Raw genomic sequence first — 14,345 nt, 5'->3', positions numbered from 1 at the left:
ATTATCCAAAACCAAATGGTCAGCCCTGAAAATATACATACAAGTAACATTCCAGAAACTGAACAGGTGCTGTTTAGGAATATATTTGTATATACATATACGTATACATGTAGCAACAATTAATGAAAAAGAAGGCCATGAATTTGTCAGAGAGACAGGGTAGTGATATGGTAGAGATTAAAGGAAGAAAAGGGGAGAAGGATTTATAGTATAATCTCAAATAATACAAGATAATAAAAAGAACTATTTTGACAAACTTTTACACTCATTCTTATCCATTATTCTTATAAAGACTTTCTTTTGGAAACGGGATGGAATCTAGGTGGTCTTTTTCCTAAGACAAAAGCAAAAATGCACAGCATTATGTCTTTTGCATGCACTGTTTGGAGATCATATCCACAGCCAACTGGAGAGCTTGTCATTACAATATTTGCAAGGACCGAATAAAGAAAAACCTGTTTCCCTTAACCTAAGCGTTCACACCAAAGTTGGAAGCCATTTTCCGACTGCAGAGGCGCACGTAGATTGTATGTGCTTTATGCGCTTTCGCGTCCTTGCTCATCCCTAGGTGAGAGACTCAAGGTCTTCACATCTGCACACAGCCTGGCACTCACTGAACATCCTTAGTCTTTGCACCAGCATGGCTATGGTTTGCTTATTTACAACTGTGGGAGGATGAATATACTTTGTATTACAGTTTGAACACAGGTGTTCTAGTCCACGTTTGGTATTTTAGAGTTAAAAGATTAACTTGGAGTTACCCTATATCTAGGAGGAAGGAGAAATTCCTCTCTCAGACATTATATGCTATCAAACAAAAGCTCAGTGCTAGGTGGGTTAACTCTCATCTAGTTGTCGGCCATCGTTATCCTACAACCCACCTCAAGTAGGATATTGACACTTTTCTAGACTATCCTCCATCATTGATGATACAACTCTATTACTGAGGACATGTACTTGAATCACAGAATTTAGAGAAATCAAATAGGCACTCGTGTGAAAGCTTCATCCCTAGTACCTAGCGTTCACAGTCCTGGAAGGCACTAGGCATGCTGCTGCAAAGTCAGCAGGATTACCCAGCAGTGAGCCTGCCAACAACGACTGGGAACGTGCGCCTGCTGGCGCAGTGGTGGCAAGAGGGCATGGTGGCGAGTAACTAGTTTCTGGGGGGATTTTAGGCCTACTCCACAAGACGTACCCTGTTACTATTTTTCTTTGTTGTTGTTAAATGAATGTAATATGAAACTGTTCCCTAAAAGTTTGCCTTATACCCATATATTAGTAAGACCTAAGAGAACCTTCCTTTTGCAGTAGATGATGGTCAGCTGTAAAGAGACACAGCTGATCAACATGTAGAGATTAAGAGGCTGTGCAGTGCTTAGCACTAAGTGGGAGATCTCTATCCGTGTCCATATCCATATCTCACCCCTCCTTGGCAGGCTCTGGAATCAGAGGGGAAGGGTTGGAATGGTTCTGACGGAGAAGAGTCCTGGTGTAAGTCAGCGTGCTCTGCACACACCATGGCACTGCTCACGTGAGTTCACGGCAGCTGCACACACAGACCTATAGAAACTCAAATCAGCCCAACCCCAGCATGGGTGGGGAGGGCCTCACAAAGTGCCATCCCTAGCTTAGGAGTTATTGGCAACTGATGGCGGTAGGGGAAGAAAAGTCAGGGTTTTTTTTTTTTTTTTCTTTTTTAGGGAGGTGGCCTTGATAGGCTGCCCTTGCTCCAGTAGCTGGTCATATATCCATGCCCTATAATAGACTAAGCTAGCACGTTTGCAGTGTGGAACATGACACCTGGCAAAGAGAAAATATTCACTCATAACCCATCAGAAGTGTGCTTAATACTATGTCAGGTGAGAAAAAAATATTTACCTTCAAGTGTAATAAGAAATCTGTATATATTGGAATGAAAAGATCCCTTCCTCTAATCATTTCTGTACTGATAAGAAGGGAAATGGGAGCACACACTCGGCCGTCCAGCATGTACCGCAGTGCAGTCAGGGAACGCCAACTGTCCGTACTCCTCACACTGAGGACTGACTCCCACAAAAAGCTAGACGTGTTAGCAGGTCACATGTCTTAGCTGAGTCCCTCTGCAGGTTCCGCTCTAAGATGAGGAAAGAAGCAGCATCCTAGGCCACAGGCTCTTCTCAGGGCACCCCCCATTCAATAGCTAAGTGGTGAACGTTACTGAAGTTGAGACCTGCGCCCAGTAGAGGAAAGTCTAAGGGGTCAATCAGTCCCAGGGTTCCCTCGGATCAGCAAAGGCTTTCTTTGCAATGGAAACTCAGCTCAATATCTCCCCTGGCCAATTCTCCTTCTTTCCTTCCCTTGAAGCTATTGATCCCAAGAACAGTCCTAGACACAAATCAGCTTTTGAGTCTGCCGCCTAGAGAAATGACTTATAACACCTGCCTGAAGAATCCAATGAGAGATCAAAGCAGATTTACTACAGATGTGCCAGCATAATTCTATAATTACAAAATGAACAGAAAAGACCAAAAAAAACAAATGGAGCAAAAGATCCACAGGATGATACCATAAATAATATTCTAAAACAGTATGAGGCCTCATTTGTGTATTAGAAGAGGAGAAGGAAAAGGAGGAGGAAGAGGAGGGAGAAGAGGAAGAGGAGGCATCGCCACCATCCCCTCTTACTCTAAAACAGGAGGGAGTCCACCCTCACAGAGAGGAGGGTAGGAGGCGGAGGGGAACTTTCTGGGATGCTTTGTGCCTGGAAGCAGACCCATTGGACCAAAGAGGGCATTCAAGTAAAAACAGGTCCCCTCACTTATTTCATAGAGCATACTGCAACCAAAAAGGAACTAAATAACTCAAGGACACATAGAAACAGTGTAAGCTGATCTAGGCCTCTCATTAATTTCAGAGTTTTTACAGCTCTTCTTCCATGCTATTTCAATAAATACATCAGGTGTGTACGTTCAAGATGGGAGTTTTCGCTTCTGGTTCCTGCCACCATGCTGTCCCTGCCTCTGGAAAGCTAAGCCAAAATAAAATGAGTTGCATTGGTCATGGTGTTTTATTACAGCAACGAAAAAGTAATTAATATGATTAGCAATTAAAGTTCATCAAATATTGCATGTTAATGGCCTTATCTCAAAATAATAATTATTACCCATTCAATAAGAGACCAAATAGAATAAATATTTAATGGTAATAATGCATTCTAACTGCCATAGAACAAAACAGCAACAGATATAAGAGGAAGACAGCATTATGGTCGATTAATATTATATATTACTGACTGAAAGGAGCTAAGCAAGATACCAGGCAGTTAGGCATCTATTTCCAAACAACAGAGCAAGACTCAAATTTAATCAAGATATTCCTATTTGAAAAATGAAGGTCTCAAAAAAATATCACTTGTTATTATAGGCAAGTCCATCACCAGTGAATATGAGACCTTTCAATAAAATATAGGGTTATGCTATGGAAGTCAAGAGCGAATCCATGATTACATTGAAAATATTTTATATCTGGGTTGGGAAGATATCTCAATTTGTAAAGTCCTTGCTTTATCAGCCTAAGGGCCTGGTCCAATCCCCAGAATCTGCATTTTAACAAGCCAGACACGGAGACATGTGCTTATAAGCTCAGTTCTGAGGAGGTACAGATGAGCAGCTATCTGGGGGTCACTGGCACCAGCCCAGCCTACTTGTTGAGTTTCAGTGTTCCAGTCAGATGGATCCTGAGAAATGACACCCAACAATGTCCTCTGCTTTCATATGTATGCGCTCACACATGTGCGGGATCCACATACTATATGCACATGCACAAATATTATATGACTATTAAAATAATATAAAGTAAATCTAATTTTAAAAATAGGAAAAGCATTTTAGAACTAGATATAGGCATTACTGCATCATATATTTGTCATAGGACTTCTTTCTAGAAATCTTAAAAATCAATAATTTTCTGACAATGAAATCATAATTATAATTTGCTAAAGAAACATAATCTTCACCTCTTTCCATATTCAGTCCAAAAGCCAAAGTTCTCAAAGAGTATACCGGGCCAGGCGGTGGTGGCGCACGCCTTTAATCCCAGCACTCGGGAGGCAGAGGCAGGCGGATTTCTGAGTTCGAGGCCAGCCTGGTCTACAGAGTGAGTTCCAGGACAGCCAGGGCTATACAGAGAAACCCTGTCTCAAAAAACAAACAAAAAACAAAACAAAACAAAAAAGAGTATACCGGATCCTAAAACCCTTGGATTGCTAAAATGTCTGGTACCTTTCATGTGCCATCTGTGGGATGGTGAAGGATGGACAAAACCCCCTGACACAGCAGACTTCAGTCCGTGGTTCCCTTCAGGCCAGAAACACACACTGAGATCATTTCACTTGTAGGCCCCTCCCTGCTTTTCAGCAAAATAAGATTTCAGTACTAACACTGTTGTAGCTAATCTTGACTGTCAACTTGACTTCATTTAGAATCAACTAAAAACCGAGAGGTTGGGTACACCTAAAAGGGATTATATTGGGGGGGGAGGGTGCTCATTGGCTCATTTGAGGTCAGGGTCACACCTTTTGGTGGGAGCCCACATAAAAGGGCATGGAAGAAGGAAGCAGCTTTGGCTTTGTGCCGACTTGCCCTCACTCTCACTGGCCAATCTGTCTAGCCTGCTGCTTATGCATTATTATACCAGTCTGAACCTAACTTCTTCAGAATTCAAACCAAGAATGAAGACCTACTGAGACACCTAGCCTCATAAACAACTAATGGATTCTTGGCCTTTCCACTGAAGGCAGTCATTCTTCAGCTAGCAAGACCATAGCCTGTAAACCACTCCAATAAATTCCATATGGGGTGTGTGTGTGTGTGTATTATATGTTCATTCTGTTACTTGTATTCCTCTAGGTCAGTGGTTCTCACCCCTCCTAATTGCTGCAGTCCTTTAACGCAGTTCCTCATGCTGTGGTGAGCCCTCAACCATTATTTTGTTCTACTTCAGAACTGTAATTTTGCTCCTGTTGTGAACCTTGTGAACCTTAATGCAAATATCTGATATTCAGGACATCTGATATATGACCCCCCAAAAGGTCATGGCCCACAGGTTGAGAACCACTGCTCTAAAGAAGCCTGACTAATACAGTTGGCGGTACTAAAGAAACAGAAGTATAAAGATGATTTTTTTTTAAAGGAACTGGCATAGACTTTCCACTTTGTTGATATATCCAGTTACTGAAGGCTCGCCTAGATTCATGTAGAGCATTAAAAATTCATGGTGTGAACTATTTAAAGAACTTATCTATTAAAAGAACTTATCAAGATAAATGTATTTGATTATCCTGATGCACTTATTATGAAGAGCAAGGAATTCAGTGACTCTATATATAAAACTTTTGACAATTTGTGGGAAATTATGTAAAATAGTGATGCTTGCTAGTTGAGTTTAGCATCTCTGCAAAGTATGAGCTCCACAAAAAAACAAAAACAAAACCAACAACAATAACAACAACAACAACAACAACAACAAACAACAAATGTCTAGCATCACAGGATACAGTGAATGTGATACAGGAAAAGAATGAAGTCAGTGATACACATGAACTGCTCCAGACAAGCAGTCCAAAGGTTTCTAAGTACGCCCTGGAAGAGACTCTTCTCTCCAGCATCCACAGAGCTCAGCTGCATGAGAGACTAGAGCCTGGTTTCCAGGTGTGAGTGGAAACTGCAGCCCTGCAGCCCTCTGAGCAGCCTTAAAAGGCGCCAGTGGAAGAAAGGCCAGTGCTGGACTAGCAGGACCACAGCCTAGACGCCACTCCAATACAGGTCTCTTTGGGATGTATTTTTAACGTATATTATATATTCTTTCTTCCTTTCTTCCTTCTTTCCTTTCTTTTTCTCTTTCTCTTCCTTCCTTTCTGTCTGTCTGTCTGTCTGTCTGTGCTTTTCCTCTAAAGAACCTTAATGTAAACATTAAAATTCTTTAAAATTCTTTATTAAATCCCCAAAACTTCTTTGGAAAATGAAATCTCTATTTCTATTCTGCCACAATTTTTCCTTTTCCCTTAACCTTTTGCTCTTTTCTAATTATAGTTTTCTAGTTTGCAAATCAATTCATTACTTAAGACCTATGGAAGTACATTCATGAATCCAAGACTTTTGTACAGACAAACCATGGGTTAAAAATATTAGAAGCACTCTACAAATCCCGAATAACAAAAATATAGATTAATCCCCAGAACAACTAACCCTACCCATGACAAATACATATAATTTAAATTTTAAAACTTACATTTAAAAAAATAAATCTTTTTAAAGAACATCTCCTGATATCAGCAGGATTATACCTTGCCTTTAATGATGTCACAGTTTAGCTAGGGCTATAGATGAACACTTTTCGTGCCAGCACTCCAAAGGAGGAAGCGGGCAGATCTTTGTGAGTTCCAGGCCAGCCAGGGTTAGGTTAGTAAGACCATGTTTCAAAAAATAAAATAAATAAAAAGATGTCCCAACTCATTAGAGATGCTTCTGTGACATGGTGAGGAGACGCTGGCCTTACCTGAAGGAGGATTTTTGGCACCTACAGGCCTCCTTATAAAACAACTTCTCCCCACTGTTCCCATGCACAGCACTCACAGAACAGCAAGACCCCCCCCCCCCCCCCCGTCAAAGTAATTGCAATAGCTGTATCATTTTAAAATTGTTTTGGGATTTTATTTTTAAATTACAGAGGCCATTCATGCTAGTTATATTTTCTATGTTCCATCACTGGTCCAACTTTGCAAATCCTATCCAATGCCAGTGACATGGTTTTCCAGGAGTTATTTTACAAGTTTTTAATTGAAACTTTGTGAGTGAGGGTGCCTGGCAAAACCACTGTGTCTGAACCCTGACTGGCTGGTTAGAACTGCACTGGCATCTAGAGGTGAGTGGACTAGCAGGACCACAGCCGAGGAGCCATACTAGATCATGCGGACCCGGAGGCTTAATTATCTTATTCCGGGAGAGCTTTAGCTCTCTAAACGGCCATTCCTCGCCCACCTTGATGTCAGAACTAACACCTGCGAAGAAGAGATTACAAACCTTCTGGAGTCTATGAAATTAGCAGGCTGCTAGCTTCCACCAACTCAAAAGCTAAGCAGGGCCATCAGGCGGCTTCTGAGGCTGCCACTGCATTACTTACTAAGGCGCCTAGCAGTGTATTTTTAAATTACTTTATGACTTTCTTCTTTCTGTTACTATAAAACTTCATGAAACGACTTGCACAAGAGAACACGGGATCAGGGGAGCGGGGGTAACCTAGCTCTGTGTTCTTCTGGGCCATGGTCACTCAAATTTGGCTACAAAAAAATCTCTATCTTAACTACTCCTTTTGAAGTGAGTGCTGCAGTGTGTGTGCGTGTGCGTGTGCGTGTGTGTGTGTGTGCGCGCGTGCGCGCGCGTGTGTGCACTTTCAAACATTTTGGAGAAGAACCTTGATCAAAAATTCAAGAACACAAATTTGAGGACTGAGTTCTTTAGAGAAGAACTGAAAACGGAAAGTTTTAACTTTGAAATGAAACTCGGTCAATTATAACTAAAGGGCCATGGACCCAGAGTGGTCCTGTTTCCTAACTTCACTTACCACTACAGATATTCTAAAGTCTCAGGATACAGTCAATACTCTGATATTCTGTTGACAAAGACGACATCTTAACCATCAAGGTGATCTGAGGACTTACACGTGTGTCTGGCCAGGGAGTAGTTGGAGCCTCCGCTGGTCAAGCCAAAGCCTTCAGGGATTTGACTGGAGCTTCGAGGCCTGGTCAGCAGCTTCGGCGGTTCAATTTCAGCTCCAAACTCTGCCCCTATCACTCCCAGGAGAACAATAGCCGTGGCCTGCTTCCTTCTTTCTTCGTAAGACGTGGAGATTTTTTTCATCTGTGGGACACTTGACAAGCAACCTAAAAATCAAAATATAGGAATTCAAGTTGAGAAAATGCCATTATAAAAAGTGTATGTGTTGAGAAGAACATTCTAGATTATGCACTTCAGAATGAATAGTTATTTTCAGAAATGGCCCTGGGACACCAGGGTGGGACAAGAATATGTCACTGATTCACACAGATGGAACACCTTGTTAATAGCTCTCAAGTCAAGTACAGAAAGCTCCAAATCTTTAGAGGTTTATTCTTTATACTAACTCCTTATAAATTTTACTTTTTTCCCCTTTTAATACCATGCACAATCTTACGTGTTCATTTCAGATCACATGTCAGCTGTTTTGACCATGAAGCCCCTCTAGTGTTACAAAATGACTTTGTAACTTCTAAGGCCATGAAAAAAAAAAATCACATCTCATTTCTTACATCTCCTATAAAACTGTAGTCCTAGATTTTTAAAAATATTTTATACTAGGAAAAATTTTCAATCAATATTATAACATTACCTATTCCCACTTCACAGAAAATTTTGTTTGCAAAGACAAAAGAAATATTTATTAAAAATATTAACAAGTATTAAAGTAGGAGGAAAGAAAGATCAGGAGTCACTTGCTCTGTTTAAAGGGACCTTAATTCTAGACAAAGTCATATTTGACAGTGTGATGGCCTCAATCTCTGCAGTCACTGAAACCCAGCCTTATTTACGTACTTAGCAGGCACAGAGAGTTAGAGCACACAGCAACTGCCACTAGAGTCATCTTCTGGGGCACTGTCTGCTTTTACTCTTTACACAGTGTTCTGGAAATAGGAAGCAACCCGCTCCCCTCCCCCACGTCTCAGCAGGAGCGCGCTCCACAACAATAGTTCAAAGGAAAGCTCTATTCTGCAGTCGCGCTGATTGTTCTGTCAGCTGACCTCTGCAGAAGGGAATTGCTAACTGCTGCCTTGCTCCTTAGCTGACAAATGAATGATCGCAGCTCCATCTATTTTCACTATGGCTGCCTCTAGCCCAGGTGCTCAGACAGAGAGCCCGGTGTGACATCTTAGATCAAGATGAATTGGCACAAACTCCTGATCCAAGATTGTTTTATACCATTTAATTTAGTTTCTTCCCCTGCTTGGATGAGCACAGCCCTGGCTATGGATTTCTATTCTAATGTACTGAAGCAGGCCCTGAAAGAAGCCGATGAAGCAGCTGCTAGAGCAAGGGACTGCAGGGATACTGATCAATAGGCAAGGCATTGACCCCAGCCGCTCAGCCTCGGCAACGCCAGGCTGCAGGGGGAGGGGCACAGCAGTACACATGGTCAGCTTCCAGGAGGAAATTAAACAAGGGCCATTTGGAGAGTTCCACTCTCGCCCTGGCCCCCACCTTCTCCATGTTCCTTCTGTTTAATTACCTCAATCTTGTCTTAACGCCCACTCCCGAGGAAAGAATGAAGACTTTACTCTAGTTTAATTTGGTACTTTCTGTCAGCCATTTATACATTTTTATCCCTAAACTCATAGTAAGGATTGTAACAGGTGCCCTCTGCTAAGTGGCAAGATATGAAATCCTAATTACATCACTTGGGGTAATTTAAAGTTCGGCGTGTGCTTGGGCTCATAATAGCACTGTGGAAACAGTTCTTAACTCTGGTGGCGCTACCGCTCCGTTTTTAATTTTTATAATCACTCAAATGTAAAAAGATAGCTCTTTGTGAACACGGAAATGGAAAGAGAAGACCCACTGAGAGAGCCACCGAGTGCTGAGTGAGTGAGTAAGCGGCCAGATGCATCCCTGGTGCTGTGCCAAAAATAACAGCAAACCTGCCCTCAGTTTCCCAGACTTGGAACTGTCTTTCCTTTATTGGCCTGGCCTACAGTCTCTCTTAAAAAGAAATAATGTGTTAATTAGCTGCAATGTTTTCCTATAAATGAAGCCGCCGATCAAAAGGGAGATCTGGAGATGTTAAAAATAAAATAATTCTTTAAATGTGAGTCTTCCCACAGTCTCATGAAAATCTGGGATTTTTTTTTTTTTTTTTGGTTTTATTTGTTTTTTTTTTTTTTTTCCACAGAGACATGGTTCCATTTAATCATGCTAAAGGGTGACATAGAGATCCATTTTCTTGACAGGACGGTTGATCACCCTATCACAGTAAGAAAATTAATACCTTCAACTAGCCTGTGCAGAAAATAGAAGGAACCGGATGGTGAGGGACATAAATGTCTTCTGTTGAAGATGCAAACAGAAAATTCACTCTGTGTGAGCATGGTGCTTTCCGATGACTGGGGAACTCTCAACACAACACGGGGTGTCATTTCATTAAAACAACCTTTTAATTCACACGGTTTCTCAAAAGCACACAACTGTCTTTAGATTTAGCATAATTGACTCCAGATTTACAGGAACAAGAATAAACACTTTGCTTACAGCTTAACTGGAGCACAGGTAAAATATTTGAGAAGTTTAAGCTATTAAAGGGACTGTGAGATATTGATTACTTCATTTAAAAAGCAGTCGGAGGGTGCAACTGAGAGGTCAAGATAAATGTAACAATTTGAAGCACTTTACTAAATAACTCTAAAGATCATGTTAATTGGCTTTGTGCAGTTCTGGGGTAAAATTAATTTTATCCTAGCTTACAATAAAAGGATTAAAAGATATATTAAGTTCTTCAGCTTTAACTGGAATCGGAATCAATGGACTTGACTTAAAGCTAAAGGCGGTTTTATGAGAGATGAACTACCAGTGGATACTTTATATCTGCAATTAGCCATATATTGATAGAAGCTTGTTATTGTATTAGGGTATTAAAACTGTAGATAAGGAGATACCACCGATTTACTGCTCTGATAAAATACTTTAGGAATTCTGTGGTTTGATATAGGAAAACTGTTTTTTAAAAAATCGATTCTTTGTTTAGGACTGAATATCATAATGCTTTCTTAGTTGACTTTTATCTTAGGAAATTCTAGTTAAAATTAATGAGCGATGTGGTTGAATTCAATTGAGCTTCCCTTCACATTGTAACAATATGTAAAACATGTCGGACATTACAAACATACCACTAGAATTTTTAAAGCTAGCACATTATTTTAACACTGGTCATAGAACAGTAATTTTTGTCAGAAATTTGTGGTATGCAATAGAGTCCAAGTGACACTCATAATAATATGAATGTTTTATAAATCTGATATGAATTAAAATGTACTAAAAATTCATTTGGGAAATTCAGAAATATGTTTTTGGTAGATAGAAATAGTAGAAATAGATATTAAATGTTTTTCTTTAGTTTAAAAATGTCTTAGAAACATATATATATATATATATATGTAGATAGAGAGAGAGAGAGAGAGAGAGAGAGAGAGAATAAGATGTGATGTTTAACAAAGGGAAAATAACTTGCACTTACCAAGATATATCATTATATAGTTTATCAAAACAAAAGATGTTTTTATAAAAGGATAAAATGAGTTACAGATATATCCATGCCAGCTGACGAAATTATTTTAAGTAATTTGGATTAAGCTAGAAAATATTTTAGATTCTACTTTCTACAGGCTGTTTTTTAGAAAAAACTTTCTTTTGTTGTTGTTGTTGTTGCTAATACTAGGCTTTAACAGTTACAGAAAACTCATAATTTTTTTTACACTGTCTGCGTGGCATTAAAACAGCCTGTCCTGACACACTACTCAAGACTCTATGTCTATGATTCCCAGAGCTGCAACAGATTTCTTGACTAGAAAAATGTTCTTCTAAAATTTTCAACTTAACTATCTCTAGCTTCTCAAGCCTGAAGACGTTTAAGATGTCATGTGACAATGTGACAATATTAGCAAATATTGGCCTTAAAATGGTATAAAACCGTATGCCAGGTGAAGTTGACCTGGAAATGGTATACAGCAGTGAAATCTGCTATCAAGAAGCTTTCAAACCAGGTTTCAAAAGTTGGTTCAAATGGTCTCAGATGCACAGTAATCAAAACCACCTTCCTTTTGACTGACTCCTATTTTAACTGACAGACCAGTGCCTAATGGAATATTAACAATTCATTGTTAAGGTATGCTGTTTTCTCATCAGTATAGGCTGCTAATTAACTCTGTATATGTAGACATTCGATGTATGTGATTATAGCCCCACATATAAGTGTATCACATTCTTAGTGAGGCTTTCAAGACATGATACCTGAGTGAGGTACACATATACTACTGAGATGTTTAAAGTATGTTGACCACACCTTAGAATTACATTTCAAAATACTGAAACTGAGGAGTACTCAACAACTAAATGTTTCTATCTAAGATTAACTAAGTATTTTTGTATGTGTTTCTTATTCTTAGGATTCTGTAAGACAGACAAAGTACAATGTCATAAAAAAAAAAAAAAAAAACAAGTCAAACTTCACCAGATATGAAATAGAAATCTTCCAAATAGGCCTTAAAAGAGCTTTCTAAAATCAGATTTTAAAATACTTAAAAGAAGCAAAAGTCTTTTAATAATAACTCACTTTTAAAATAATCTAGTTTTAAAGGAATGAATAATCATAGGTTGCTGATTAAGTTTCAGCTATCTAGTTTACCACTTTCTTCTTAAATATTTCAAAATTGAAAGATATTAAATGGAGATTGAATTAATTAAATGTTAGATCTGTGACAATCCAGGGTGAGAAAAGGCTTGGACTGCAGGTTCCTAGTGCTGACTCTGGCCTCACAGGCCCTTGGAGGGGATCTGAGGCACCTTGCATTATAACTGCTGCACTTGCTGCACTTCAGTTCCTTGTCTGAACTGGGAGTCAGTAAGGGAGCATCACAGGGTATTTTCATTTGATAGTATAACTTAGAGTGACTCAGTTTATACAAGTACATTGTAGCACGACATCTAAGTACTCTAGACATGTTCTACATTTTCTCTTTAAGAAAAAAGAAAGAGCAACTAACTTAAATGACTGTCACAGAGCACCCGCATCTATTTCCAAACTTCCACGGTGTTTTAAAGTAGGTATGTGAAGTGTGAGCAGCCTAGCAGCTCTTCCCATTGTGTTAAAAACCAAGTATAGCTGTTGCTTTGTTCTGAGGCTTATCTGCCAGCAGGTTCCCTGCACACTGGTGGGGTGGAGGGGGCGTGGCCCCACACCTAATGTGCCTTCTGCTTTTGTTGCAGGTGATGCGCCTCTCCCCACTCCAAACACCCGAGTAAACAAACGTGCTATTAATTTGTATGCATGCACGATGGCCCCCTGCTGGAACACACTGGGTCTTGCAATGCCTGTGTCTCAGGCCACTCACTCATTAAGCTATTTTGAAGTAATGTCTCTGCAAAAGTGTGTATTATGTATGTACATTTTAAACTGCATGGCGGCATTTCATGTCAAATCAGATCAACGCAAAATCTCTGACCACGTTAAGATTACTCTGAAAAACAATTAGTGCTATCGGCATCCCGTGCTAATTATTCTGATAATTAAAAGCCTTAAACCCCTGCATGCTATGGTGGGGCAATGCCAGCAGGCGCTGCCAAACCAAGCTTAACCCCTGACAGGAGCGTGCGGCTTTACAGTAATCGTGCAAACAGGGTTTCTCCACGCAGTGCTATTACCTGGCTCTCTGTGATTTGCATTACTCTACTTTCCCTTTTTTCAGGAAACATTAGAAAGCAAATTACTTTTCTTGTCTTTACCTTTACTGCACTCTCACTATGTTAAAAAAAGAAAAGGAAAAAGAAAAACAAACAAAAAATCTGAAAAGCAACAAGCCATAGGAATTTAAAAACATCTTAACTATCGCTATACAAATAGTAACATTTTTTCTTGAGAAAAAAAAATCTCTTCTACTTGTTTGTTTCTCTAAAAACCCCATCTCCTAGGCTGAGACTTACATAGAAAGCTGTAACTGAGGACATTGTAAAACATGAATTTCCTGGACAGTCAGAGGACATCTACAGAGATGTTTATACCCGCTCATTACAACTCAGTAAAATAAACCGTTACACCTGGAACATTTTTATGCATAAAATGACAAAGCACTTATCCAATTCACATAAAAATTACATCTGTGGTATAAAACTTAGACCAAAAGAGAGGACTGCTTTAACCCACATGAGGTGTTAACAAGGGCATGTGCTTATATACGGAGGCAGCACTTGCAGCAGTGTTACGTTTTAATTACTGGACTTTCATTCCTGATAATGAAACAATGATCCCCCACTGGAAGTCTCTACTGTAAAAGGCTTTTGTGGAGGGGACTGGAGTTGCTGGGGTTTCTTGCTGCCTCTGCTTTTGAACACTCATCACAGGCTGCAGTTCCCCTTCTGCTGCCTCCTGCTAAGTAGGAGGGAAGGAAACAGAAGTTAGGAGAACACAATACCTTGGTGTTAATGGCCACAGATCTGGGTCAACTTATGACGGCTCAGCCCAGGGCCAACTTTTCTAGTGAAGATTCTACCCAGAGCACAAACAGCAGA

At 39.9% G+C, this 14,345-nt stretch overlaps 1 protein-coding gene across 3 annotated transcripts in view; it reads right to left on the bottom strand.

The window, feature by feature from the left end:
- The window catches only part of Wdr7 (WD repeat domain 7), a 281,263-nt gene that overhangs the window by 116,555 nt on the left and 150,363 nt on the right, over nucleotides 1-14,345 (bottom strand). For all 3 annotated transcript variants that reach the window (XM_006525478.4, NM_001014981.1, NM_001360837.1), the window contains one exon: nucleotides 7,700-7,921. In XM_006525478.4, coding sequence (XP_006525541.1) covers nucleotides 7,700-7,921 — 222 coding nt within the window. The remainder of the gene's footprint in view (nucleotides 1-7,699; nucleotides 7,922-14,345) is intronic.

This window comes from Mus musculus, chromosome 18, assembly GCF_000001635.26.
Source record: "Mus musculus strain C57BL/6J chromosome 18, GRCm38.p6 C57BL/6J".
NCBI lineage: Eukaryota > Metazoa > Chordata > Mammalia > Rodentia > Muridae > Mus > Mus musculus.
Note: the sequence above shows the minus strand (reverse complement) of the source record. Positions and strands in the feature narration are given on the sequence as shown.